We start from the raw sequence: 27,075 nt of genomic DNA on the forward strand, positions 1-27,075 counted from the left end.
CAAAGGGCAGTATTTTCATTAAATATTTTCTTACTTTGTGCACAGCCTATTCAAGTCATTACTCGCTTGAAACTGCAAATGCTCATTAATTGGATTGGGAAACACCAGTGGTCTATGGAAATTCCTAGGAAGATTTTTAATGCACAGCACACCTCGAGGATCAGTGTTTTGCTAATGACCACCATAACCAGTGGCAGACTTTCAAGGAGCCCTTGAAAGTAACACTGTTGACAAAATGAGCAGACAAAATCAGTATGTAAAATAAAATATGAGCGAACATGCATTTGGCAATTTTCCCCTTGCTTACAAAAGCAGAGGGAAGTGCCCAAGGACAGCTCAGCAGACCAGGGTGAGTTCAAGATGCCAAGCACAGGTTCCCATGCTGGATGCCAGGGGGACCCTGCCAGAGGTTGCTTCCAGCTCCACCAGTGAAGCAGCAGAATCATACAATCACAGAATCGTTAAGCCTGGAGAAGACCTCCAAGATCAGGAAGTTCCACCATCAATCCAGCACCACCAGCATGTTCACCACTAAACCATGTCCTCAGTGCCATATCCACAGATATTTTTTTTAACACTTCCAGAGATGGTGATTCCACCACTGCCCTGGGCAGCCTATTTCAATGCCTTACAACCCTTTCTAAGAAGAAATTTTTCCTAATAGCCAACCTAAACATTCCCTGCCTCAACCTGACACTGTTTCCTCCCATCGCTTGTTACCTGGGAGAATAGATCAACCTTCATGTCATTCCAGCCTCCTGTCAGGGAGCTGTAGAGCGTGATAAGGTCCTTTCTGAGCCTCCTTTGCTCCAGGCTGAGCCCTGACAGCTCCACTGGCCACTCCTCATCAGACTCATGCTGCAGACCATTCCCCAGCTGTCTGGCCTGGGAAGCAGATACCTCTACACCATTTGTTAGTGGAGCTGCTTAATCACTACCTGATTCACAGCCTCTTCCCCCACCCCCACAGCCCAGCCTAACAGTAATTTTCCTTTCCAGAAAGCCAGGGGGTCCATCCACGTACATCTCCTCTCCTCCACCAGACAGTGCCGGATGCTGCATCCACACCCACACACCCTTTGTGTGCAGCCCACGACAAACCAAACCCACAGGGGCCCACACAGGAAGTGAACATGCTCTAGACGCGGCTTCTTTTGATCACAGAAGTAAGAAACACATATAAAAATGCAGGAGAGTTCAGCAGAGCTGCAAACAGGGACAGCATACGTGGGCTTTTCCAGGGTCCTGTCCCACACAGGGTGCCTGGCTAACGGAGGCTCTGGCATATGCTGTGGAACCTGAGCACATGCCTTCTCCTGAGCACCTGAGAGCTGGGATCCCACCTAGGCCATGCAAAATTATCAAGACACAGACTAGAGAAAATCCTCATGTTGTTAAAAAACAGCATCAGAAGAAGGAACCTGCATTATCTCTTTGTATCACGCAATACCTCCAGAGAGATAATGACAACATTAATTTCTGTATCCTGTAAGTGCACTGCAAGATCCGTGGATTTCAGCAAGACCTAAATTTTCTTTTGATTCATAGAATTCCCAGAATGGTTTGGGTTGGAAGGGACCTTAGAAAATAACCAGTCCCAAGCCTCTGCATTAGCAGGGACACCTTCCACTACCCCAGGTTGCTCCAAGCCCCACCAAACAAGGCCTTGAACACTTCCAGGGACGGGGCAGCCACAACCTCACTGGACAACCTGTGCCAGGGCCTCACCACTCTCACAGGGAAGAATTTCTTCCTATTAACAATCTAAACCCACGCTTTCTGTCACCCTGAAGCCATCCTCCCTTGTCCTGTCACCACAGGCCCTCGTCCAAAGTTCCTCTCCAGCTCTCCTGGAGTCCCTTTAGGCAGGGGAAGGCGCTCCAAGGTCTCTCCAGAGCCTTCCCTTCTCCAGGCTGAATAGCCCTAACTCTCTCAGCCTGTCATTAGTTAATAAAGTTAAAATTCTGTCAAATATTTTTTTAAAGTGTCAAAAAGAGGAAGTGTGGACATGAACACAACAAAAAGCAATGAGCTGCAAAGAGAACCGTCTTCCAGCTCAAGAACTAGTGATTTCAGCCACTCACAAGATCAGCCACAGCCTCATCAAAATGAATTGATATTCCAAAAAAAAACAGAAGCCAGCAATGCTGTGTCCAGGTTTAACAAAAAGCAGCTGGAGACATGCCCTAAGTCAGTCTTACTTGGTTTCGATTATTGAAAGGTACCATTTCAGCAAATTTACCTGGTAGTTAAAAGTAGATTATAAAAGACCCACAGTGTTTTATAGCATTTAAAAAGAAAAGGATTGGTGATGGTAAAGCACCTAATGGGTTTGATCCAGTATATTGAAGTGTGACTTAATTCCCTCCAATTATGAGATCCCCCATGCTACCTCCAGCCTCTGACAGGATTACATTAAGTAATGATCAAAGAACAAGAAACTTGCCACTCAAGCAGTCTGCAGTGACAGACTTCTCTGAAGATAAATGTTTCTACACAGCTCCAGGACAAATTTTACTTTATGCAAATATTAAGATACTGTCCATAAAATGCAGTATTATAATGAATCTTTTAAACCTCATCATCCTCTTACAGTAGTTTAAAAAAATTTCATCTCTGAGGAAGGGGATTACTACTAAAGTTTGGTACTAATTTCTTTATTCTGCTCTACAATAAACTAACAGGTGAAAAAATTCAGTATGTTGTCACAACTCCACAGAAACAGGCATTAGATCATACATGCACTATTTTTAGAGCTACAAATATTCTTCATCTGAAAAAAAAAAATCACAGAGACTTGTCAAAAATGTATGTGGGTAATAAATACACAGAATAACAGAATGGCTTGGGTTGGAAGGGATTTTAAGTATCATCTTGTTCCAATCCCCAAGGCAGGGAGGGACACCTTCCACTATCCCAGGTTGCTCCAAGCCCCATCCAACCTGGCCTTGAACACTTCCAGGGATGGGGAGTCCACCACCTCAAATTACTGACCACCAAAAGGAATTAGAAAAATGTTACTGAAATGAAAAAAAGATTTGAGTTTACAGGTTTGAGTCACGTGGGAATTTGGACTGAATTGTTAAATCCTGTTTGGATTTGAACAGTGCAAGAAATATAAATGCAAAACTTACTATCTCAGGGTTTATTTTTTAACTGTGAAGATAAATACTTAAACTGTTTACTTTCCTATTACTTGATCCAAGATCAAAACAGCAATTTAATTTTTATAAAGCACCGGAACTATAATTAAATTTTATTTTTTTCAAAGCATTATCATTCAAAAGTCACTTGCTGTTATTCTGGCTGCAGTTTTGCAAGTTCCTACTGTATGAGCACAGAAGTCTGGGATATAGTTTAACAGAGATGATCACAATTACTTCTTTCTTTTGTAAGTAAAAAAAATGGTTGTATTATTACTTCTTTTGTAATTATAAAACATGGTTTCATTATTGATTGGGTTGAGAATTAGACTAAGAATAGAAATGACTCACTATTTATCTCCATTGTGACACTGCCCTGCTGCAACGACCCCAGCTCCTGGCTGGACGTTTATCACCACCAAGATATGTAACCATGCTAAGAAATCAGATCTGAATCAAGAGCTAGCATTATTAACACCAATGGCACATTTCTTCTTAATCCATTCATTTTGAGCAAGAGCTTTTGCCAAATGTGTCCAGCCTCACTTTCTCTCCCACAGTCAGGACATTACTGTGGGTGGGGTGATGTGCAAGATGCAGCATTACTACGTGACAAAAATGGAAAAGGCCAGGAATGCCCAGGGATGAAGAGATCTGATATAATTACAGGAATGCTCAGACCTGTCCCAGGCAGACTGACAGCCACACATACTCAGGCTGCCATCGTGGCCGTGGCCTCACACATGACCCACTGCAACAGAGCCACCTCCTCCAGCCCTTCACAGGCAGTAGCGCTATTGTGTAGCCTGAAAAAAATATTTGGCAAGTGTTTTGCCAAATACACAACTGCCCTCGGGATCTGGCTGGCCTGCTGTGCTGTAGAAGGTAAGAATCCCCAGCACCAGCAGAACCTCAACACATTGGTTGCACACCTTAGGTGCATTCTGGATGTGGAGGAGAGCCCAGCCTGCTCACCAATCCACCAGAGCAGTGCTGGCATCCGCTGCACGGGGACTGCAAGAGCAGTCACATCACTGTGCACTTCGAAGATAGAAACAGAAACATAAACCTGTTCACTCTGAGGGAGAAGAAAGACATGCCAGCAATGTGCTCACTGTATTTACTTGGAAAGAAAAAAAAACACAAAACAAAAAGCAACTACAAATAGTTAATTCTGCAGACAACCAGTGCTCTCGTGAAATAACACTGCTCTATGAACCACAAAAATTTAGCAAAGGAATCTAAATGGTAACACCTTCACCAAAGAAACCAACCAGATGATCCATTTTTAACATTAGTTCATTCAAGGGAGGGCAGGGAGAGAAGAAATTTTAAATACCCACAATAATTTGAATGTCAACTATCCTGAAGATAAACAATTAAATTAAGAACTAGAAACCTCTTTACTTAATTAAGAGGCATAAGAGAAAAGAAGAGCTTCAAGGATAGTAACAATAATTTAAAGTATTATTCAAAGTATATATATATTACAGCTTGGTTTTGTGGCCAATCAGGTATTTCTACAGAACAAGTTCCAGCACTAACAAGAAGTACTCCATGTGAGAAGTAGATGTTAGCTCATGTCACAATCCAATAGGTAATGTTTTACAAAACATGGATTAACCTTAATCATAAATATAATCCCAGTATATTTAATATGCAGAGATTTACATTCTAAGGAGTTAATGGAGATTGCATAGATAATTCCCTTAACAGCAAGCACAAGAAACCTTCTATTTAAGGAAATATTCCTAGCTGGGTTAAAAAAAACACTGAATTTCAGTACCTATAGGATCTGAGTTTTCTTTACAAAGCAGAAAACTACTTGCATATGAGAGACTAGGCACGTAAAAACTTAAATGGTGTCATACTGAGTATTCCAACATCAGCCACAGGAGATGGACTGGAGTCCATGCGGAAAGCTCCAAGCCCTCCCCAAGCATGCAGGACTCACAAAAGGTCCATCAGGCTGCATTCAGCATCTGTCACAGAGCACTCAGCAACAGGCTGGAGAGTGAAATACAACTCTGTGCTCATTCACTAGCATTATGCCAGACAGGAAATCTGCTGGAGAGTTTGTAAACACTTTTCCCACTCTGGCAGAAACCTTACTGCAAGTTCCTGTCAAATGGAATTTTGACTCGCCCTCCTCCTTATCCTGATCCCTCACCTGTAGCAGAGGGTTGGAACTAGATGATCTTTAAGGTCCCTTCCAACTCCAACATTGTATGATCCTACCCTTCTCTCACGGGCTACATGAAGGGTTACACCATGCAACCTGTTTTTCAAGATCACTGGGAACCAGTGTATGAGCAGGTTCATATAGGCATGGAACTAACCATACGTCAGATAGTACATACTTGACTAGTTTGTAATGGAATATGGAAAAATACAGGCACCAAAGTTTTCCTTACTTGTCACACAGGCAGCTTGTTACCGTGTTTTGATTCCTTAGTCATCTGTTGAGTTACAAATTACTTTTGCTACCTTACTACTCCAAAGTAGGACACTTTCCAATTCGGAGCTTACAGTCTACAAAGTAAGGATTGGTATTTCAATTCAAATTGCTGAAAACCCAGCATCTTGCAGATTTGGTAGCAGAGAGGTGGTTGTTTACTCCTTGCCACTTAGCACTCACTCATCCAAGAAAACACTTAGCGGTATTACAGGACTCTCCTTACATATTCCTAATTAATAGACATAAAAGCAGACTTAGGAATGTGCTGTTGATTTAAGTTTATACCATTTTCCAACAAACACCTCATATATACATATACATATTCACAAATCTGAGGAAGTCACCAGGTTTGCAACAAGCAGCTACAGGCTCAGGTGCTCTGTACTGTCGGTAACAATGAAATAAATCAACACAAAGAAAAATAAATCAACTTGAAGGAAAATCTTAATGAGGACATAATCTGTTGACTAATCACAGTCCTGTGTGTGTACCACACTGACTCCTTGCACCAATAACTGAGAGCCTCTGAGATCATTCACGAAGCCGTGAAACTTGGTCTTTCTCAGACCAAAGATGCCAAGTCCCTTCTCATGCATCCCCCTCCAGGCAAGCTGCATAGGTAGCATCAGCATCAGCTGTTACTGGGATTCTCCTACTCTTAGCAATGAAACCTGAGAATTATTTATTATCTGTGTTCTTATTCACTGTCACAGACATCAAAGAGAGAGATACAGTCTGTCATACACAGATTGGAATTTAATTACTAATAAAGCTTTATGCGTACCCACCCAGAGTGTGAGGGTCCAACATCTCATTTCTTCAATAATTAATTTTATGTCTTACTAATAAAATCCAACATGTGACAGTTCTAGAAATGAGATGGCAGAGGATGTTAAACTTCAAGTAGCATATTCTCTTCCTGTCACAGACAAATGCTGTGCAGGGCCTAAAAGCACCACTTGCGACCCAACTGCTACCAACATGCACAAAAACCAGCAGTTATATAAGTTATAAGCTCATATGTGACTGCACACATCAGAGATTTTGAAGTGTATCAACTGAGAGTGTATCTCTTTTGGGGAGATGAAAAGGAAGATGGGCAAAAGGGGGAGAAATTGGTTTTTTCTCTTCTGAGCATGAATACTATTCCAGGGTTGTACTTGAATGATAGTACTGGTTTTAACCTTTGATTTTCAAAGCAGATCAGATTATCCAGAACAATTACTTTCAATTAAATAATTTGTCTAGATCACATATATCCTGTTACCAAGCAGGAAGTTTGAAAAATAAGGGTGAAGAAAAACCTTCGCATAAGCTTTGCAGCCCTGAAACCACAGAGGTACGTGCCTTCACACAGAGCAGAGTTTATAGTCTCTGCTGCTATTTAAAACTAGCAGATGAGTTGTTAACTCTTCTTGATGCTTGAACTACCACTATACTATTTTTAAGCAAGTAAACACAACCAAGTACAAGACTGTTAATGCTGTACTGATCTGCATTTGTGATGAACTCAACTCTACACCATAGTTCAAATTTATTAAGGAAAAAACCAGAAACCCACCAATTCATACATCTTACCAAAAGAACTCCAGGTAAAACCAACAAAAAATGAAGAATGACCATTTCTCTGTCCAGTGATCATATTAAGATTTATTTATAGTGCTCAGCTGAAGATCCCTAAAGCAAAAAAACCTCATCTTTTCCAACTACTACCTTCATTTCCACCTATGGTGTTCCAATCTAAACCACTTCATCACTGCTCCCCAACACAAAAGAAGTGCTCTCAAAAATGGCAAGCATGGACTATTTCACTGCATCAGTTTTGTCAGCAAAAGAAGATTTCAGCCAGCCATGCAGACATCACAATGCCAAGGAGACAGGCCAAGGGAGAGCAGACTCACCGACATGTAGCTGCTGGAATCCACGTGGTCCGTGATGGTCTGACGCTCACCCCTCTGGTTAATCTTCCTATACCTCCGACGGGACTGACGGAGTGGGACTTCTCTTTGCAAGATGTTTTCCTCATTGTCTTTGGAGTTCTCCACCTGAAACACATGTTCAGGCTCCTGGTTAAACATCCAGTTCTTCCATAGCACTGAGAGCCGATGGAGCCGTATGAAGCTCATGGGGAAGGAACAAACATAAGTTCAGGGCAGTTAAACTTTCTGAAGAAAACAACCGTGGTTGTTTCGGAGAACCACTGCTGCAGATCTCAGAAGTGCCTTAATACAATGAGCTGGAGGCCACAGTTTCCTTCCGGGAAACAGTGTATTTATATTAAAAAAAAAAAAAAAGTAAAAAAGGCACACATATCCCTCTAAACAATGTCACTTATCAGCAGAAACCCTTCTGCACCCACACATAGCACAAAAGAGTTATTAGGCACTGCTCATTTCAAGTTTATCTTCAACACAGAAGTTACCATTTCTTTGTGTATTTACAATCTGGCAAAAACACTGAATTATATCCTATTTTTAGTAGTGTAATTTTTAAAAGCATAATTTATTTCTAGTACCAGTCACAACTAAACAACTTTAAATATTCCAGCTTTTTATAAATAGCTACTTCACCTATGTCATACTACCTTCTAATCGCTTCCAGTGGATTATGGAGAAATGGCTGGAACTTGATTCGTATCTTGATGTTAAATATTATTTGTGACTAAACATTAAAAATTAGGTAAATTTATCTTGTTAGTAAAAGCCAACATGAAACCTTTTATCTCAATAGCTACAATTCTTTTTTTCTATAAAAAGCAGTCTCATCCTTTCCCATTTCCTTTTGATGTTTTGGAAAAATATCTCCCAGCAGGAAGCAGGGCAGACACGCATGCAAATAGGCTGCAGCAGCCAAGAAGCTTCTCTACAATATATTTACTATGTAGAAGTTTCTGCTGTCTTCAATTGCTTATTTTTCATTTTTTCTCTCCAAATTTCACTGGAAAATCCTAAACATTAAGGCTGTACTAGTGGAACAGGAGAAGAACCTCTGCGTGGTCTTATACAGCTCTCACTTCACATACTCAAGTAAATTATCTCAAAATTAAAATCCAGAAGGTACAAAGGAATGAAACCCAGAACGACTTAACAGACAGAAACAGGAAAGTAACCAAACTACACCATCACAAAAGCAAGATCACATCTACCTTCCACATCACTTTTTCCAAACAGCTACGTTCTGTCTGAAGTCAGAGGAAGGTGCAAGCAGCTGGGCTTGTCTTGCGGGTTCTTTTTGATTCCATAGAGAAATCATACATTAACAACATGGGTTAAAGATATAACAGTTAGAAAAGTTAGAAAAGAAGAGTGATGCTCACACCATAATATTGTCAAAAAAAGAAATCAGAAAAGCTGAGCTCCCCCAGCAACGGATAACCACACTTTTCACTAGGATTTTACTACCTCTTTGCAAAGGAACAGGACAACAACCAAAGGTATCTATTTGCAGCACTGCTGTAAGCACAATGGTATAAGGGTGTAAAGAATACAATGCATGCAGGCAGAAACAAAAAAGAAACAAAAAATCTTTTTAAACAGGCCATCCAGTATCATAAAAAAATGCACTAAGATGATTGATATAGAAGCCTTTCTTCATGCAGCATAAATATGGATTTCTAGTTAGCACAGTGTTGCCCTCAAATTGTACAGAAGTCCTCCAGAAATAAGGAATTTTGGTTTTGTAAAGAGTTACTCATTAAATAACCAAAATTGCAATGATTTAATTTTTAATTTTTTCTATGCGAGCTCCTTCAATAAATGCATTATTATCCTTTTTTCAGTCTTATAAGACCCTAGAAAACAAAACAAGCAGTGAGCTTCTTCAACAGAACAGACTCACCTGGACCTGAAAACTGCTGAGGTGAACAAAGGCTCTTCCAATACAGATAACCCTTATTATCAAGAAGCCCCAAACTAAATAGGTATTTTTAACACTATATTAAAACAAACACTCAGTGACAGAAGAAATTATTTTTCTTTCACAATTCTAACTGAAAACTAAGAAGGGAGCATAAATAAATTATTTGATAGCACTAAGTCAAAACAAACAAGTGGGGGAAAATGAGACCACCTGCTTCCTTCGGTTAGTGAACTGCTGCTGACAAAAACAACATGGAAATCAGAAACCAGGAAAGACCTCCATGCCACAGAGCTTCCAGCTTAGTACCACCAGCAAGAGCAGTATTTTGAGTCCAGCTGACCACCAGGTTGTCAACACTTATGATTTACAAGAACTGATTCTGATATTCTGTGCTTGAACAGGATAGGCACACCTGGGCATCTCACTCGGCCCTGCTTTCACCTGGTTAAAACTAAAAATTCCTGTTGGCAGAGAAGTGTCACCCTCATCACACCCCTATGAAAGAATTCAGCTTCTCTGTGGATTCTGGGAGCCAGGTCCTGGCATGGGAGCAGAAGGAGGAGAGGTTCCCCAGGCCACTGCAGAGCCAGGAGGACCAGGCTGCCATCAAGTCAGATTGAGACACAGACTGCTTCCCATTACTTCATTTTCAATAGAGTATCACAGAATTGTTAAGGTTGGAAAAGGACTCTGAGATCATCACATCCATCCATGCCCCAAGCCCCTGCCAGGCCCACCACTAAACCATGTCCCCAGGTGCCACATCTACACATCCATGAAATCCTTACAGGGATGGTGACTCCACCACTGTCCTGGGCAGCCTGTGCCAGGACTTGACCCTTCCCATGAAGAAAATTTCCCTAACATCCAATCTAAACCTCCCCTGGCACAACTTGAGGCCATTTCTTCTTGTTCTATCCTTTGCTACCTGGGAGAAGAGGCTGATCCCCACCTGGCTACAACCTCCTGTCAGGGAGTTGTAGAGAGTGATGAGGTTCCCTCCTGAGCCTCCTTTTCTCCAGGCTGAGCACCCCCAACTCCCTCAGCTGTTCCTGATCAGACTCATGCTCTTGCGCCAAGAAGTCTGGAATAGCACATTAACAGGCCATATCCTAATCAAAGGTGTTCTTTATTAACCTCAAACACTGGCAGCAGCAGGATGCTCCCACACCACCAGCTTCACCCAGGCACTAGCTGCCACACAGAAATCAAGAACTACAGGATTGCCCTGTTTCACTCTGCAGTCCAAATCAGCAATGAAGTATTTTCTACCTGCAAGTATCACGCTGCCCTTCTGAAATCTTACACTTAGATCTGAAGAAGAAAATGAAGCACCAAGGAACAACAGCAAGGATACTTCAATACACCGAGATATGCTGCAATTCTGGACCATTTTCTTAAGTGATAAATGGGGCTATTATTAATTCAATAGATTGCTCAGTCTCCAAAAATATGAGTTACAATGACCATTCACACACTGTTATCCTCATTAACTTAAGCTGACCACATTTTATGGCCTTTAAAATGGGTCTGTTCCCAGAGGCTTCCCACTACAAAACTGATTTACATTCTAAAACGACAGGAGAGAAGAAAAAAAAAATTCAAAAAAATCAGTCACCAGCAGGAAATGATAGAGTTCTTTAACTCCATTAAAGTAGCTAACTAATTCTTCTGCTTGAAGATAAATATTCATTATGTATTAAACCTCATTAGTATGTTGCACATTAAAATCTAGAGAAAATAAAAGAATTAAGATAAATTTTAATAAGAGTTCATCAGGGAAATGAAACTCAAGTACACCTTGTGTCAGTGAAGATCATTAACAAGGTGCACACCACCACACTGATTTTTTTTCTCACACTATTTGAAGTGCTATCTAGAAAATACAGCTAATACTACCTGTAGCTACATTTACCTGTGAAACATGATCATAAATATAACGAGGTAACTACTCTGCACTTTTAATTCTCTGATTTTCCTACCAGAAAAACATACTGAAGTTCCAGAGAAGGACGTAAGATACTTTCAAGTGTCTCTATACTCTTACTGGCATTTAATTGCTATTACAGACAATTCAGGAGATCTAAAATAGAGTAAACAGCTGTTTGGGCTGTGCCTTTGCCTCCAGGAACACTCAGCAGTGTGTGAGGCTGCTGACATGGCCAATGCTGGCTTACCCAGCTACTGTGATACTGTGTTCCTCTGAAAACACTCATCACAGTTGTGCCTACTCAAGTTAGACACACAACACTAGTTTCTTCAGTAAGTATTTCAATAGGGCCAGTTTCTCTCTGGAAGCACACACTGCACAGAAGCTCCTCTTTTATTTCCATCTTCAATAATTTTTTTTTTTTAATTATTATTACAATGGTGATATGACCAAAGAAGGATGTAGGTATTTCTTAAGATTTCTATAATGTACTTTGCCCATTAAATATTTTTCACATAAACTTACAAATGCACTTGCAGTGAGTCAAGTCACCAGCCTCCTTCCACTAGACCAGGTTGCTCCCAGCCCCATCTGATCTCGTCTTGAACACTTCCAGGGATCGGGCAGACACAACTTCTCTGGGCAACCTGTGCCAGGGCCTCAGCACCCTCACAGGGAAGAACTTCTCCCCAATATCTAATAATAGATATGACATGGCTGCACACATTGCCACCCAAATAGTCCTGTGGCATCCCTCCAGGCATAAATCCACCCCCAAAATTCCAGCTTTGAGAAGAGACTGGACAATTCAGAATAAATTAACTGTTTCACTCCAAAGCGTGAAGACAGGTTTATTGCACTCTTAACCTTAACTCTTAACTTCATGGCAGACTGTAGGTTAAAATATGTGCTGCAGCACAGAGCACATTACTGATGCTATCAGAGCCCACAAGCAGAGTCAGACTGACACTGCAGAGAGCAAATGGCACAAAGGACAGCAAGTGGACTTGGTACAGGACACTGCCGACCTCCCTCCCGCTAATGCGCTGTGAGAAACAAACATCTTACGGAAGCTGAATGTTTACATGCTCAGTAAGAGACACTGTCAAATATCAGTTTTAATGTTACCATATCTAGATCTAGGGCAGCTAAATCAATAGCAGTCTGGAGATCTGAGTCTGATTAACAGACACGTGGCTTCTGAGCACAACGAAGAGTTTTGTTCAGCTCCATTAACAATATCTAAGATGAAAGTTGAAAGAGATCTGCCTGTGTCCCCAGGCACACTGCTGGGATACAATGTCAGTCTGTACTATGGAAAAGTAATCCTAATATTCCAACTGCTCACAGCATGTGTACAACAACCTGGGAAGGACTGAGCAACACACTCTAAGCACAGATATCTGCATCTATATATGCACTTGGCAGTATCAGTAAGTGTTCTGAAGAAACAGAAGGAATCCTGGACATTAAGGATGGTGACAAACCTTACCCTTCAAGCATGGCTAAGCAGTCTCATGTTTCTTCTCCTACCTACAAGCCTTCAAACTATGTGGCACTGCAAAGGTTTGGAGGAAGAAGGTTTTTCCACCCAGGCATGACCAATAAAAGCCATGAAATGGGGAATGGGGGTGTAAATAAAATATTCAAGATAGAAGACTATCATAGCCTGACTCAGGAATGCTCAACTCAGCCGTGACAGTTAGGCTTTTGAAACTCAAGTAAGTATAATTTTAGAAAGAATGACCTAATCATCATCATTTACCCGTCTAGATTAAATTTACATAGCTACTGCTGTTACAAGAGCAGCCATAGGTATAATTGAAATCAAGGCAATTTTGCTGCAATTTCACAGAATACTTTACAATAAGCTTTTTGCGGTAAAAGAGAAAGAATTTGCTGAAACCAGCAATAGATTTATATACATATGAAAAAAATCTGTCTTACCACAATCATTTCTGAAGGTTCCAATATGATACATTCGCATCCTCTCTTTCCTCCAGACTGCTTGCCAAAACTAGAGTGGGATAGAAAAAAAGCAAACAAAAAGCAATGAGATTAACAGCCTATTTTACCTTTTCAGTAACAAAAATAATTGGCAATGGTCCATGTTGTTAAAAAACAAAAAAGAAAAAAAGAGAAAAATTGATGAAAACTATTGTGTGAAAAATGCTAATTAGATAGTATCATTACCATAACATTTTAATTTATTCAGCACCCCTCATCATGGCCTGCTATGTAAAGTCTAAATATAAAGAATGTTCTTTTGTAAATGATTACTTCCAGATACTCAAAACTACTCATAATACATTTCATTTCTGACAAGACCTTAGTAAATTTTAATTAAACATTAAACAGGTCTTGTAAAAACAAATATTCATAAATTCCAAAGACTCCAAAATACTACTCAGCACACAGCATTTTTAATGAGAGTTCCCTCAACTCTACATCACCCCTTCATCCTCCAGCAAAGGGGGGACTGAGAACCTCTTTTCTAACATTGAGCCTTAACTTGTGACCTCTGTCTTTTCCTCCAGCAAAGGGGGGACTGAGAACCTCTTTTCTAACATTGAGCCTTAACTTGCGACCTCTGTCTTTATGTTGCTACTTGTACCATCACAAGGAGTGGGTCATGGTGATGGGTTCTGTTTAAGAAGTATGAAAGAACAAATGTAACAAAGCATGATGGGCGACGTAAGACAGCAGCTGAGGAAAGGAGCTAAAAACAAACTGATGTGCTTCAGCTCATCAACTCTAACAGGAGACTTCCTTCAGGACACTGAACAACAGAACAACACTGAACAACTTTAGAGGAATCACCTCTGAAGAGGGCACCATGCGACCAGATCTAAGGGTGCCGGAGCTACCAGCAAAAAAAAAAAAAAACTGAGCTAGGCACTGCTAGGGGATGTGGGGTGTATTACAGACCAATAACATCTCAAATCAATCCTTTTGTGACCGTAGTGATACCTGGAATTGAAAATACCTGGCTTCGCACATTAAGTTTGTCTTCACTCCTCAGCCATTAGCCTGAGGTGAGAATGCTTGACCTATCCACTCCCTGGGATGGAAGGAAAGTGATTCCACACCCCCAGCACTTAAAACAAACTCCTTGATAAGCAGCACAGTGGCTGGATTAGCAGTTCAGTAGTTGTAGCTGCCATGTTACAAACTCAGACTGTCAACAACAATCACATTTTAGCACCTACCAGCAGGTGAGATAACTGAAGAATCAGTTAATGCAAAGCAGGGATTAACATGTGAATTAGAAGGAAGTTAAGACAAGAGTGGAGACGAACCCTTAAAAAGTGGGACAGCTCCATCTGTTTTCACTGAGGTTACATTTAAAAAGTACATCTGAAACTCCAGCCACGCAAGGCTTGAGTTACATAAATGGTCATCTTGATGGCAAAGATCCACTGAAATACAGAACATTTAAAAAGACCCATGTTTATAAACACCATTCCAAAACTTCTGTGGGATATGTGCAACTACGGGAAAAGAATTTAAGCAACTAAACTGAAGCTAAAAGACTAACAAAACTAAACTGAAGAAGGGGAGGTTTAGATTTGCTAATAGGAAGAAATTCTTCCCTGTGAGGGTGGTGAGGCCCCGGCACAGGTTGCCCAGAGAAGCTGTAACTGCTCCATCCCTGGAACTGTTCAAGGTGAGGCTGGATGGGGCTTGGAGCAACCTGGGATAGTGGAAGGTGTCCCTGCCCACGGCAAGGGGTTGGAACCAGGTGAGCTTAAAGGTCCTTTCCATCACAAATCATTCTGTGATTCTCTGCAACTGTGAAGTTACTCAAGTGAAGCTTCAGATTATTGCAACAAAGAAATTATCAGCATAATCCAGTTAGGATAAAGAATTAGAATTAACAGGAGCAGGGCAGCTTCTACTGTCAAGTTTTGATTTTGCTAATAGTCTACTGAAGGAAAAGAAAAATATTTAAATTACATGACTGCAATAGAATCATAAATGACATGACAACTAAAACTTCTCATCCAGACCCAACAAGCACGAGTTTCACACAGAAATGGCATTTTCACACATCTATAGTAAGAAACTCAGAGCTCAAATTTTCATGCCTTCTTTCATGCTTTTTCCACACACCTTGTGATCCAGGCATGAGAGTCTTGTGTTTTTGCAATGCATAAAAGAATGGCTAAACTACTCTCACTCTTACAACAGTTAATTCAGTTCAGAAAATACAGAAATGCCATTTTCAATGTCAGCTCCAACATTTAGGTGAACTGAAATCCATGTTAAGATTTCTCTACAAACTAAAATCCAAAGTGAGACCAACTTTGCTATGGGATCATTTTCAATTAAAAAAAAAAAGTTAAATAACTTATAATTCTATTCCTTATAGTAGAAAACTAAAGACAAGAGATATTTTTTCCAAAACACCAAAATTATAAAGGAATTACGTGCAACTGGAAGTTTCAGGTTTTGCACCTTTTTAAAACCATAAATGAAATAATCATTACCAGTATTATCACAAAACAGATTACCATTACTGCTACATCCCCTGTAGTTAGGAAAAAGCACAATTTCCTGCTGCAGGTTGTTCAAGCAAAGTATTTTTGTTGTGTAACAACAATTTATCAAACTCCTGGAGGTCGAGGAGGAGTTTTCTTTTTTGTTTTGTTTTACATAAACACATTCCTCCAATTCAGCCACTGTCCAGCCTCCCTCTGCTTATGTTGCAGCATTTGCTAATTAAGTAATGGCAGTAAACACTAATAAGGACAAGAACAGTGCTTGGAACAAAGGTCACTGTCTTGGCACTATCATTTCTGCTCCATCAGGCACTTTACAACAACCAAACACTTGGAAAAGGATCAGGTTCCAAAGACAAAACCCACCCCACTAATCCTATAGAATAAACTACTCATATTAACAACTCAATAGGTCAAGTTTAATTATTTCCTTGTACACAACATGGATGGCTTCTTGATTATTCCACAGCAGAGCTCCTTTTCCAAAGGAGGAGGCCGCATACGGTTTTTCCCCAGCCATAACAACCAGTGTGTCTTGAAAATACCAACTTTTAACATTCTTAATTAACATACACAACATGTTCTAGAAACATGGGGTTTAAATTTCTTAATTACTTATTCCATATTTTTCCTTTAGAATACAAAATGTTTAATTTCACTATCAGTTAAGAGGTTTGCTGATATCAATATACTTCACTAATCTGCCAATTATAATCAAGGCCTCAGAACAACATTCATTCCTAAATGCTTGTAAATGGAAAAGGTTCAGATGAACAAAGCTTTGAAAGTGGAGGAGAGAAAACACACTTGGAAACAAGAGCAAACTTTGACATGGACCATTCTTCCAAAGAGGGAACATTTCTGCGACAGCAAATTACTTGGAGAAGTCTTTAGCTGGTGATTAAAGAGCCACTCAAACCTGAACCATGCTGTTTCTTGAGAGAGCTCTGGAAAGTTCATCTAATTCTGGAAGAGATGGGGCAATCTTATCTTTTGGTACTAAAAGACAACTAGCATCAACACAGTGTTTTTTGCAGGAGCTGTTATTACTTAGTCTTTTTGGTTACCCACCTTGGCACCCAACAAGATCGTGACCACGGACGTCCTATCCCAGGGCCAGGTTTGCTTCCTGGAAAGGTCCAACCCAAGAAGCCCATTTCAGTGCTTCTGCTTTCCAACCATCACAGCAGCTTCCCCAACCAAAAGCACATCCCTAAACACTACATCCTCTTGATGTCACATGTGGCAAGATACATAAGAAAATTGGCAAATACTGACTAAGGTATAGCACATTATACATGCTTTAGTACTTTAAGCAGAGTGGGGAAAATAATCCAATTAAAAATTTAAATTAACACTGAAAGTGTAAGAAAATATGAAACTAATGTAAATTAAGCTCTACTTACAATTTAAAAATTGTCAAAGGACATACTACCACTGATGTACCATTAAAGCTTTATATTATCAAACAATTTAATTGGCATTGTTAACAATGTGTGATTTAAATAAGTCTTAAATTTAATATAATTCTATAGCTTCCCACTGCTGGAAGCCAAGAAAAAGTCAGTAGTATAAAATTGCATTACAATTTTTTTTATTTATAATTTTATTGTATGCTCTCATCACTTAATATTCATCTATTTCACCTGCATCATTAATTTTCACACACTCACTCAACGGTCTGCAACACTGTCATGAAAAAAATGGCTTCCAGATATCAAAGGAAGCTTTGTTTATCCTTCATTTATGGATGCCTCATCTGCAAGAAACCTTGTTTTCCTCCTGATTCACTGCTACTCAATTAAAAATGCTTAAGGAGGTGTATCATCTGAGAAAAGAATGTAAGTTAAACTGGCACGATACCCCATACCAACAACTGTGCTCAGGCCATGGATCAGACTGGAGCTACTGAAATGTAGAAGCCCAGGACCACAGATAACAGGATCAGGTCAGGCTGGACAGGGCTTGGAGAAACCTGGTCTAGTGAAGCGCATCTGCCCATGGCAGGCAGCTGGAACTGGATGAGCTTTAAGGTCCCTTCCAAACTAAACCAGTCTGTGATTCTGTGACAGTCCTTGGTTCATCTGTCCCTCTTCCACTGTATGATTTGCTCATCTCTCTGCAACTGCAGAGCACCTTAGAAGTGCAGGCACCTGAGTATGTGCCTGACTGATACAGGGATACAGGGAATGGAATAAAATTAATCACAGGAGGGAGCCTTCTGTATCGGAGAATACTCCCATTTTCACACTCATGCTCACTCCCCAAAACAGGAAGGTGTTAAAACTTCTTTAAGGTACTGGACCTTTTATAACAAACCTTACTTTTATAAGGCAAACTATTTAGAAATGCCTCCAACATAACGTATTTTGAATGTAGTTCTTGAAACAGGATGTGCACAAACACAGCTTTCTGAAAAGAGATGTTTTGAAAATTCTCATATCCAGCTGTTCTGCAACCTGAGTATTTGGTGATAAAACACACCTGGAACGACAAGACTGACGAATTTAAGCAATAGCTATCACATTTTACTCAAACATTTCCTGATATCAATATGCTCAAGTTATTCAATACTGATAGCGCCTCATTCTGCATTACTCAGAATATCGTACATACATTAAAGGTAAAAACACAGCCTGTCCTGAAGAGCTTTCAGCCTACAAACAGATGGAGGCTGAGACTGAATGTCTTATTATTTAACACTAATTAGCAGGCATCTTCAAATTTACAATATTCTACTACATCCTGAAACAATGTTTTCAGATATTTCAGACGTCAAAGCCATCAATGGCAGGATGTCAAGCACTTTACGTTCTGTTCTGTATTTTCCAGGAACTATAAAATCATAACATTATCCTGCCTGTATAAATTGGTGTCAATAATGTACAGTTATCTGTGACTGTCAATAAAGCTACCTGCAGGAGTTTTACCTGCAGTAATACTCAGTACTGTATTACATGTAGAACAGGGCCAGGGTGCTGATATACCAGTTTATCAAGATAACAAGCAAAGGGTTTGCAGATACTTTGTTTTTATGAATATACTTGTCTCTCAAACTGCCTGTCTGCCTGTCAGGCTGCTTTTAGGTACATAAAGATGAAGATAAATTGTACTCGCCACTGCAAAGTGAATCCCATGACCCCACTCATCCAGTAACCTGGATGCATTTCTTCAATGCAAAAAGATTTTGTATGGAAGGGCACAACTGGGCCTGGAAGAGACAAGATGTGTAAGGAACAGACACGTTGTTAGGTTGTTTTTTTAACAGATGAAAACGTGTTTTTGCGCAAGTCAGGGAGGCCTACATGGGCATATAGTAACAGGATAAGGGGGAATGGCTCTAAGCTGACCTAAGTAGATTTAGAGGAGATATTGGGAAGAAATTGTTTACTATAAGGGTGGGTAGGCCCTGGCACAGGTTGCCAGAGAAGCTGTGGCTGCCCCACCCCGGAATGCATTCAAGGCCAGGTTGAGTAGGGCTTGGAGCAACCTGGGATAGTGGAAGGTGTCCCTGCCCATGACAGGCGGTTGGAATTAGATAAGCTGTAAGGTCCCTTCCAACCAAAACCATTCTGTCATTCTATGAAAAGCATTTCATTTTTCCACTCCTTGCAGAGTGCCTCTTCTGCAGAACAGCTATTCCAGCAAACCCCTGGACATCTAGTGCAAAGTTGCTGTTGGTCAGATCCAAGATAAAATCCATTCCATTACCTATGAATGTACCACACTAATATATTAACGGCTGGAATAACCATTAAACACAAATCTAAACATGTAATTTTATACTTAAATTTCTTTGTCATTGATTGGGAAGTAACACTGAGGGAAAACCTGTGAAGTTGCATAACAAGCAGTAATAGTCGTGGTGACTGTGGATAGAAAAGTCAAGATCTGCCCTTCCTGCACTGCAGTCAAACACAGGAGTATACTCAACATCAAAATCCTCATGGGAATAACCTGTTTTTCTCGGCATCTCCATGGAGGTCTCAATTTCACTAGATTTGTCTCAGCCCAACCATGATCTGAAGAATGGGGGTGGTGGGGAGTTGCCTGAGGCTACAGGTACATCAGGAGCCCTCAGCAGCTGTTGAGCAGCCCCAAATGCCTTTATCTGTGAAACAGAGCAAGGAGATGGGGAAAAAAGGTCCATCAGCACAGACCAAAAGTTTCAGCAAACGCAAGTGGCAGAGTTTACGTGACATCATATGCTGTGCAAGTCCTGAGCTCTTCAAAGTAACTTCATTAGAAAAATATTATAATACTTAACTCCATCAGGAAATGGTTTAAAGGAAACCAGATACCGCAAGATATATGGCTGAATGCAAAATACCTATTTCAATTAATGCTCAGTCATCAAAATCCATTTCTGCATTAGCTCTTAATAACAACATTTAGCAGGTTTCTCTCTTAAGCCTGCTGAAGTTTTAATTGGAAATTATTTCAGAGGCTGTGTAATGCTACTCAATCTACCAGCTGCAAGCTCAAGATCTCTGTATTAATTACTTTATACTCTGAACGTGATGACCCTTTGGGGAAGCCTGTGTCTCACTTACTGTGCAGCTTTCCAGCTATTCCAGATCATGGGATTGCAAAGTCTCAGTAAAATTGTATTTTAGTTATAAACAAACCATACATAACCCTCTCCTTCTAATTTCATTTCTCTTGCACTTTAGTTTAGCCAACAAAAAATTCTTTCTGTGGCACAATCAGCATCTGTTGCGGTCCATAAAACTTCTAAAGGGTAGACTCTGTAAGGAACCATGAACCGACCAAAATGGAATTACTGGTGTGGGGGAAACATGGACAAGATTTTTTGGCCATATAGTTGTGACAGGCCTGAACAGAGTCTTTCTTCATTTTCTGACTTTCTTAGATTAGTCTATGTCAGAAAAGATGCACCGTGTCCTCTTAGTCTGCAGCATGTTCCCAGCCCTTACGCAACATCAGCACGCCCAATACAAGTTGCTGCACTTAAGGAGACCAGGACACAGCTTCTCACTAGTGTGCTGCCTCTTCTCATCCACATGCCCTTTTCCCTCAGAGTACTTTCATACCAGCACTAGCACTGCCAGAAGAATTTAAATCTGAACAACTCTATCTGAATTAATTAGTTTTACAAACACATTTACTGACAGCATTCCCAAGTTGTTGGTTCACTTAGTGGCTGTCAGGCAATGCTACAAGTTACAGCCATCACTTAACAGAAACACCCAGGGAAAACATCACCTCATCCACAGCCACCAATGCACTGCTTTTATCCTGTGCTGAGGGATAAATCTCTCAGACTTGATAAGCACAGGGATGTAAGCCTGAAGCTCTCTTTAAAAGAGCAGAGAAAATAATCCACAACAGTTAGTTGGGAAGAGCTTTCTAGTGTGAAGCAAAAATACACTCAGGAGTATTGTATTGTGACTGCAAGATTTACAGTCACACAGTAAGAAACTTAAATCCCAATTATGGCAACAATTATCACAATTCAGAACCTTATTGGCAACTGCCAGTTTGTCAGAAGTTAAGTTTACTGTATGGCAGCAGTGGACTGTCATACATGGATCCAGACCACGGGAGCTGAGGGAGGAAAAGCACTATCCACACTCCAGACATAGGGACTGGATGGACATGAGAAAGAGGAAGAGTAGAGGTTGAGAAGCACTGGGACAGAGCTTGGATACAGCAGGCACAGTCTGAACAGAAAGCAGTATTCAAGTTACACTTGGAAAGGAAGGATCAGGGGAGAAAAAGACCAGTACTCCTTGCACTGGCTGAAGCTGGCAGTACAGGAGCTTTGAGCCACAAATATACTTTTGCAGTGAATGGTACAAATTCACAAGTATTTGCAGAAAGCAGCACTACAAGCTTCAGAAGGAAAACTAATCTGACTTTAGATGGTACATTTGAGGTATAAATATGTTTGAGAACAAAGTTACATACATCAAAATTTAAATTATGGCATTTTGTTAATCTTTAAATTCTTCAAATTGAAAATCTTTAATCTCACATTCTTATTTTCCAACACTGACAGTCCTGTAAAAGCACAGTATTTTCTGTGCTTCTGGCACTTCACGGAGAATAGATGCAAACACTATTAACAGTCACAGTAAGTTGCAAAATATAGTAAAATATTGTTACTCACAAATACTAATACAAAACAAGCTAAAATAATTTCAACCCAAGCTGTTGTTCATAATGCAAAACTGCAGTTCCTCTTTCATTATGACCATTTTCTTGATCTAAGCATTTGTGTCTTCTCCTTTTACTGAAGAAAAGAGAAATGGCTTATTGAGTCATTGACGCACCTACAACTCTCATGATAAGATACCACACAACCATGAGGCCATTTTAAATAAAGTAATTGTTTTTAGCCAAGAAATGCGCTACATGAATAGAACAATGATTCAAATTTTCTCCATTTGAGAGATTTTGGAAAGGCTGGGAAAAGAGAAGTGTTTGTTGTAGTAGACTACATCTTGAATGTTTCAAGACTTTGTGTTTTTCCCTTGGAGGTTCAATTCTCACAGCTGTAGGAGGCTCTCAGCCACATAATTGGCTTCAAAAGCTCCAGGCCCTTGATATATCTCCTATGGCTAATCTTGCTGTGAGTAATCTCCTTCAAATATCCTGTTCACATGAATTATCTTCATTAACAAACAAGGTTAAAACACAAAACCTCTTTAACTTGCTGACATGATTTTCCTTCCACAAATCTGTCAATCTTGTTCTTTTATTCCAGCCATTGCTTTCATGTTAGAAGCAAATTCTTCTCCTCCTATGCCAAATCTATTGACAAATCCATTCTCCAGGCAATAGGGTACTCAAGATTATGCCGTCTTTGTACCTGGTATTACTGACTGACCTGTCTCTTACCTTAAAAATCTTGCAGGGCTTGTCTCATCATGAGCATCAGTGCCAGAATATTGAATAGATTTATTGTACCTGGATGCAAGTTTTACTCCTCCAATTTTTAAACCAATTTCTGAATTACAACTTGTATTCAAGTTCATCAAGCCAATTAAAAAAAGCCCTTTTCAAGCACAGTGAGGCCCAGTTTCCTCCCTTACTCATTTCAAATACTGAGACAAAGTTAATAAAGCAGTAATTGCCCACCTCCTTATGTTTTCAAGGGGTTAAGCCTCTTTCAGGCTGGATTCCACAGAATATTTTATTTCAAAGAGTTCTGCAGAAAAAAAGTAAGGTTTCCCGTAGTTCTGATAGATAGCGGATGACAGGAATGCCAAAAAGCAGGATAGCATCTTCTCCAGGTTAAGTTTACAGTTGTCTACTACAGTCTCCTCCTATCCATCAAGGTAATCACGGGGCAGACAACAGAAAAAAGACAAGCATTTTGAGGATGTACCAGGAAACAGTTATTAAACCATCACCACCTTCCAGTGGTAACGATTATTCATGGAGACTGCAAGGATCTCACTAACAATCAATTGTAACAGCAGCTTCTTATATAATTGTTAAACAAAAGTTGCTGGGCAGTTAGTTTCTAGTGCAATGCTCAATTTTGAAAAACAAATGCTACATAAAACAAATTGAAACTAACAACTTTACAAGAAAAAGGGGCCTTAAACCCCACTACTGCCCAGAAAAAAGCTTCCTCTAATTGAGAAACACTGATATCCTGCTTTTACAAAGCAAACTATTTTATAAAAACTGTTCCAGTATTCTGAAAAAAACCCCTAAAATGTACAGAAGTCCTTTAAAGACAAAGCGTTTGTCAAATATTCCAGAGGACAAATATGAAGCTGAAATTAGCAACCTGACAAAGAGGTAACTGGGGAGTGGGGGGTGTTATGAAGTACACAAGGACTGAATTTCAAACTAGAATCTGCTAACTATGATCTGTTTTACAAAATGCCTCCACCTACCCAGTTCTTCCAGAATAACAATTATTCAAACTTTGCGTTTGACCTTTTCAGAGTTCTAGAAGGTCTCCAGATTAAAGCCTAACTCCTCATCTTTGGTAGTTACCACCTTCCTCCCATTAAGGATTTTATTTTGGTCCTCTTTCATTTACCTGCCAGCGAACTCAATGCCATCATTAGTCTCCTGCATCACTCCTGTGCAGAACACACCTGTCTCTAACCTCACCCACATCTGCTCACACATTGATATATTTATACCATATTCAACAGGACAAACAGGTAAGATTTATCTGATGCCATGTCTGGGCAGCACTAAGCCTATCAGAAACCCAGGTGGCGGAGAAGTGTTTCCATTCCCTTCAGCAGCCTCAGAATACCTCAAAAACGTGGTTTTCATTTCATTCCCTACTCTTGTCCACTACTTTCCTGCTATGAAAAAAACCAAAAAAGGACAGATAAAGCAGTATCCCACACAGCATACTCTCCCATAAAGTTTATTTCATGAACATATTACAGGTCTAGGATCATATTCTCATGAGCCAGAGAGAACATGGCAACAAGTTCTTATCTTTGTTTCCTGTGATACAGGATAGCTCTGTAATACCTGAGGCAATGAAAATGAAGGCAATATTGTGCTGTCTTACAGACGTGTAGTTAAGCCTCCTTTCAGAATGACTCATATAATCCGGAATTTGGTTGGGGACAAAGAATAACGAGTGACATCATGTATTATTTCAAATGTAATTAAAATGCTGCTAATTACAATTATGAAAGACTACTACTAACTTATCCAAGGCACTATTTCATTTGAAATCAGCCTGTGTCTGGTGACTGCAGCTCCCCCAACTAGAAATGTGAGAGGTAAGGTATTCAGACCATGGAAAGTAACTGAAGTTTATCCCACTCTACTGAAGAAAAAATAAAAATCATTATATTTAATGCATGAACACGAATGTATTTCAAATGAAACGGAGTGAGCTGAACACCCTAGGTACCCATCAAGAGTGCATTCTTCTCCTTTTTACATGATCTCACCACCTAAGGAGACAGAACACCCCAGGAACCACCCCTTGTAAGCTGTAATCTGCCAGCAGCTCCATCCTTTCACCATCTAACAGCTATTTTACTGCATTATCCATAATAAATCTAGCTGTAATCTTGTGAATTAACTATAACAGATCTACTTTGCTTTTTTTTTTAAGGCACAAGAAACCTTACAAGCAATGGTACTTGTAAGTGACTTACCCCAAGTTTCACAAAACCATGATTTTAGAGAGTTTTTATGCAAACAACAGTGTGCCATGTCCTCACTTCTGGTACTCCTGAACTTATCATTGACTCATCATAATATGATTTTGGTTGGAAAGGACCTTAAAGCACATCTTGTTCCACCCCCCTGCCGTAGGCAAGGAGACCTTCCACTAGACAGGGCCACTACAACACCCGTCCAAACTGGCTTTGAACACTTCCAGGGATGGAGCAGCCACAGCTTCTCTGGACAACTTCACTCGAGGACCTTCAGTCACTCAAGGAGCATTAAGTGTTTAATATCCAGCCTACAGTTTAATGAGTTGAAAAATTCAGTCCTACATGTTCTTACTAGTACTTACCAAGAAATTCAAGTATATGGAAATGTGTGTAAGCTGGAGTTGGCATTAAGTCTATCCACTCACGGTCAGCTCATGCTGAGTCAAATGAAACACAGTGAAATACACTTCTGAGTGATGTACAAGATCAAGCAGAGTATTACTCTGGGTACTCAGGGTATTACTTGCCCAAGTTCAGCTCAAGTCTAATAACGTGCTTCAGCGAAAGCATGTCAGTGTTCACTGTGCCTCAACCTCTAGACACAGACAGGCTCCCGGCATAAGCTGCCCACAGCTGATGCTGCTGGCCCCTTCTTGCTTCACATAAAAATCGTATGTGCCATTAAATACAGCCTCCAACGAAATGGCAGAAGCTATGTGATCTGCAGTCGTATTTTTGCAACAGGGAACTCTATCCAGGACAGTCACACAGCACAAATTATTCAAAGAGACCCCAAGGTAACAAGCTGACGACAAATTCTCTTATAAACTTAAAAAGCCAAACTAGATTTGAGTGCAGTATTTCACAAAGAAATTTCAACATGCAGGAAAAGTCTGAGAAAATTTAACTTGAATTAGCTGAACATTTCTTTCACTATCAAGCTCTAGAAAAACAAAATTATGAAATTATTTTTAAATTCTTTAAAAATTACAGTAACACAAATACATAGAAAGCATTTATTAAAAAAAAGAAACAACTTGCCTTAAATAACAACAATAACTCAAAAATTTTACATACCTGCATGGTGGCAAAAACATTGAATCCTTCATGAGCACAGATCCAGAAAGCAGGATATACCAGCATCTTGCAATAGTTTCTGAGCTGTAAGAAAAGAAATCACTGATATGTACTTCTCCTTACAGTACCTGAGAAATATGTTATCCAAAATATTATTGCAGTAAAATAACGATATACCATTCTACCAGTTTGATATGTAAGAACCTGGGAACTTTAACTGGACAAGGATTATTTTTTTAAAACATCTACATAAAGAATGTTTCTTATACTTTACGTTTTGACATTTAAGTCAGCTTAAAAATTTACTTTATTAAAATGAAATTTTTAGTGAAAAAATTTTATTCCAGTGAAAGTATACATAAGAGCTATAACTACAGGACAGCACACAACCCCCCCACACAGATACTGACCTGCTACTGGAGCAGGTGTGTGTCACACACACCCACCACACCAACTAGCAGGTGGAATCTTATTTAGACTCAGGTGTGCTGGAAGCTGTGCCTTATACAGAAAGCTAGGGGATAAATATGCCATAAGCAATACTAAAATATGAGGAAAATAAAGGTATATTTGCCTCCCAGCAAGAACCTAGAGAACTGTAAGATAAAATACTAAATTTTGCAATGTAAAGAGATGGTGTTTGAGCTCCATCCCTCTCCAGTACAGGCTGCTTCGACAAGCAGCCGTGCAGGCAGTGCCAGCTTCAGGGATACAGTGCCACCTACTGAGTGTCACCAGGGCTCCCACGGCTGCAGAGGGGACACTGCCTGCCTTTCAGTAACACCTCGTGTTACTGACACACACACACACCCCCCTGCCCCCACTCTGCTGTCCCTGGGAGCTGGGCTGAAAAGTCATGGGCACCTCTCAAACATCAACACTGCACTACTGCTACAACCACCTCTGCCAAAGCTTTTAACCAATTATTGACAGAGACTGAAAAGCAAATTACATATTACAAAATGCAAAACATTGAGTTTGCTCACAT

General features: G+C 40.0%; 1 protein-coding gene across 12 annotated transcripts in view; it reads right to left on the reverse strand.

Moving 5' to 3' along the window:
- Positions 1–27,075, reverse strand: part of RAPGEF6 (Rap guanine nucleotide exchange factor 6) — a 123,456-nt gene that overhangs the window by 70,669 nt on the left and 25,712 nt on the right. For all 12 annotated transcript variants that reach the window (XM_032124585.1, XM_032124583.1, XM_032124578.1 and 9 more), the window contains exons 4-6: positions 26,088–26,171; positions 13,337–13,406; positions 7,503–7,646 (exon numbers count right to left, since the gene is read on the reverse strand). In XM_032124585.1, coding sequence (XP_031980476.1) covers positions 7,503–7,646; positions 13,337–13,406; positions 26,088–26,171 — 298 coding nt within the window. The remainder of the gene's footprint in view (positions 1–7,502; positions 7,647–13,336; positions 13,407–26,087; positions 26,172–27,075) is intronic.

This window comes from Corvus moneduloides, chromosome 15 (assembly GCF_009650955.1).
Source record: "Corvus moneduloides isolate bCorMon1 chromosome 15, bCorMon1.pri, whole genome shotgun sequence".
Classification (NCBI taxonomy): Eukaryota; Metazoa; Chordata; class Aves; order Passeriformes; family Corvidae; genus Corvus; species Corvus moneduloides.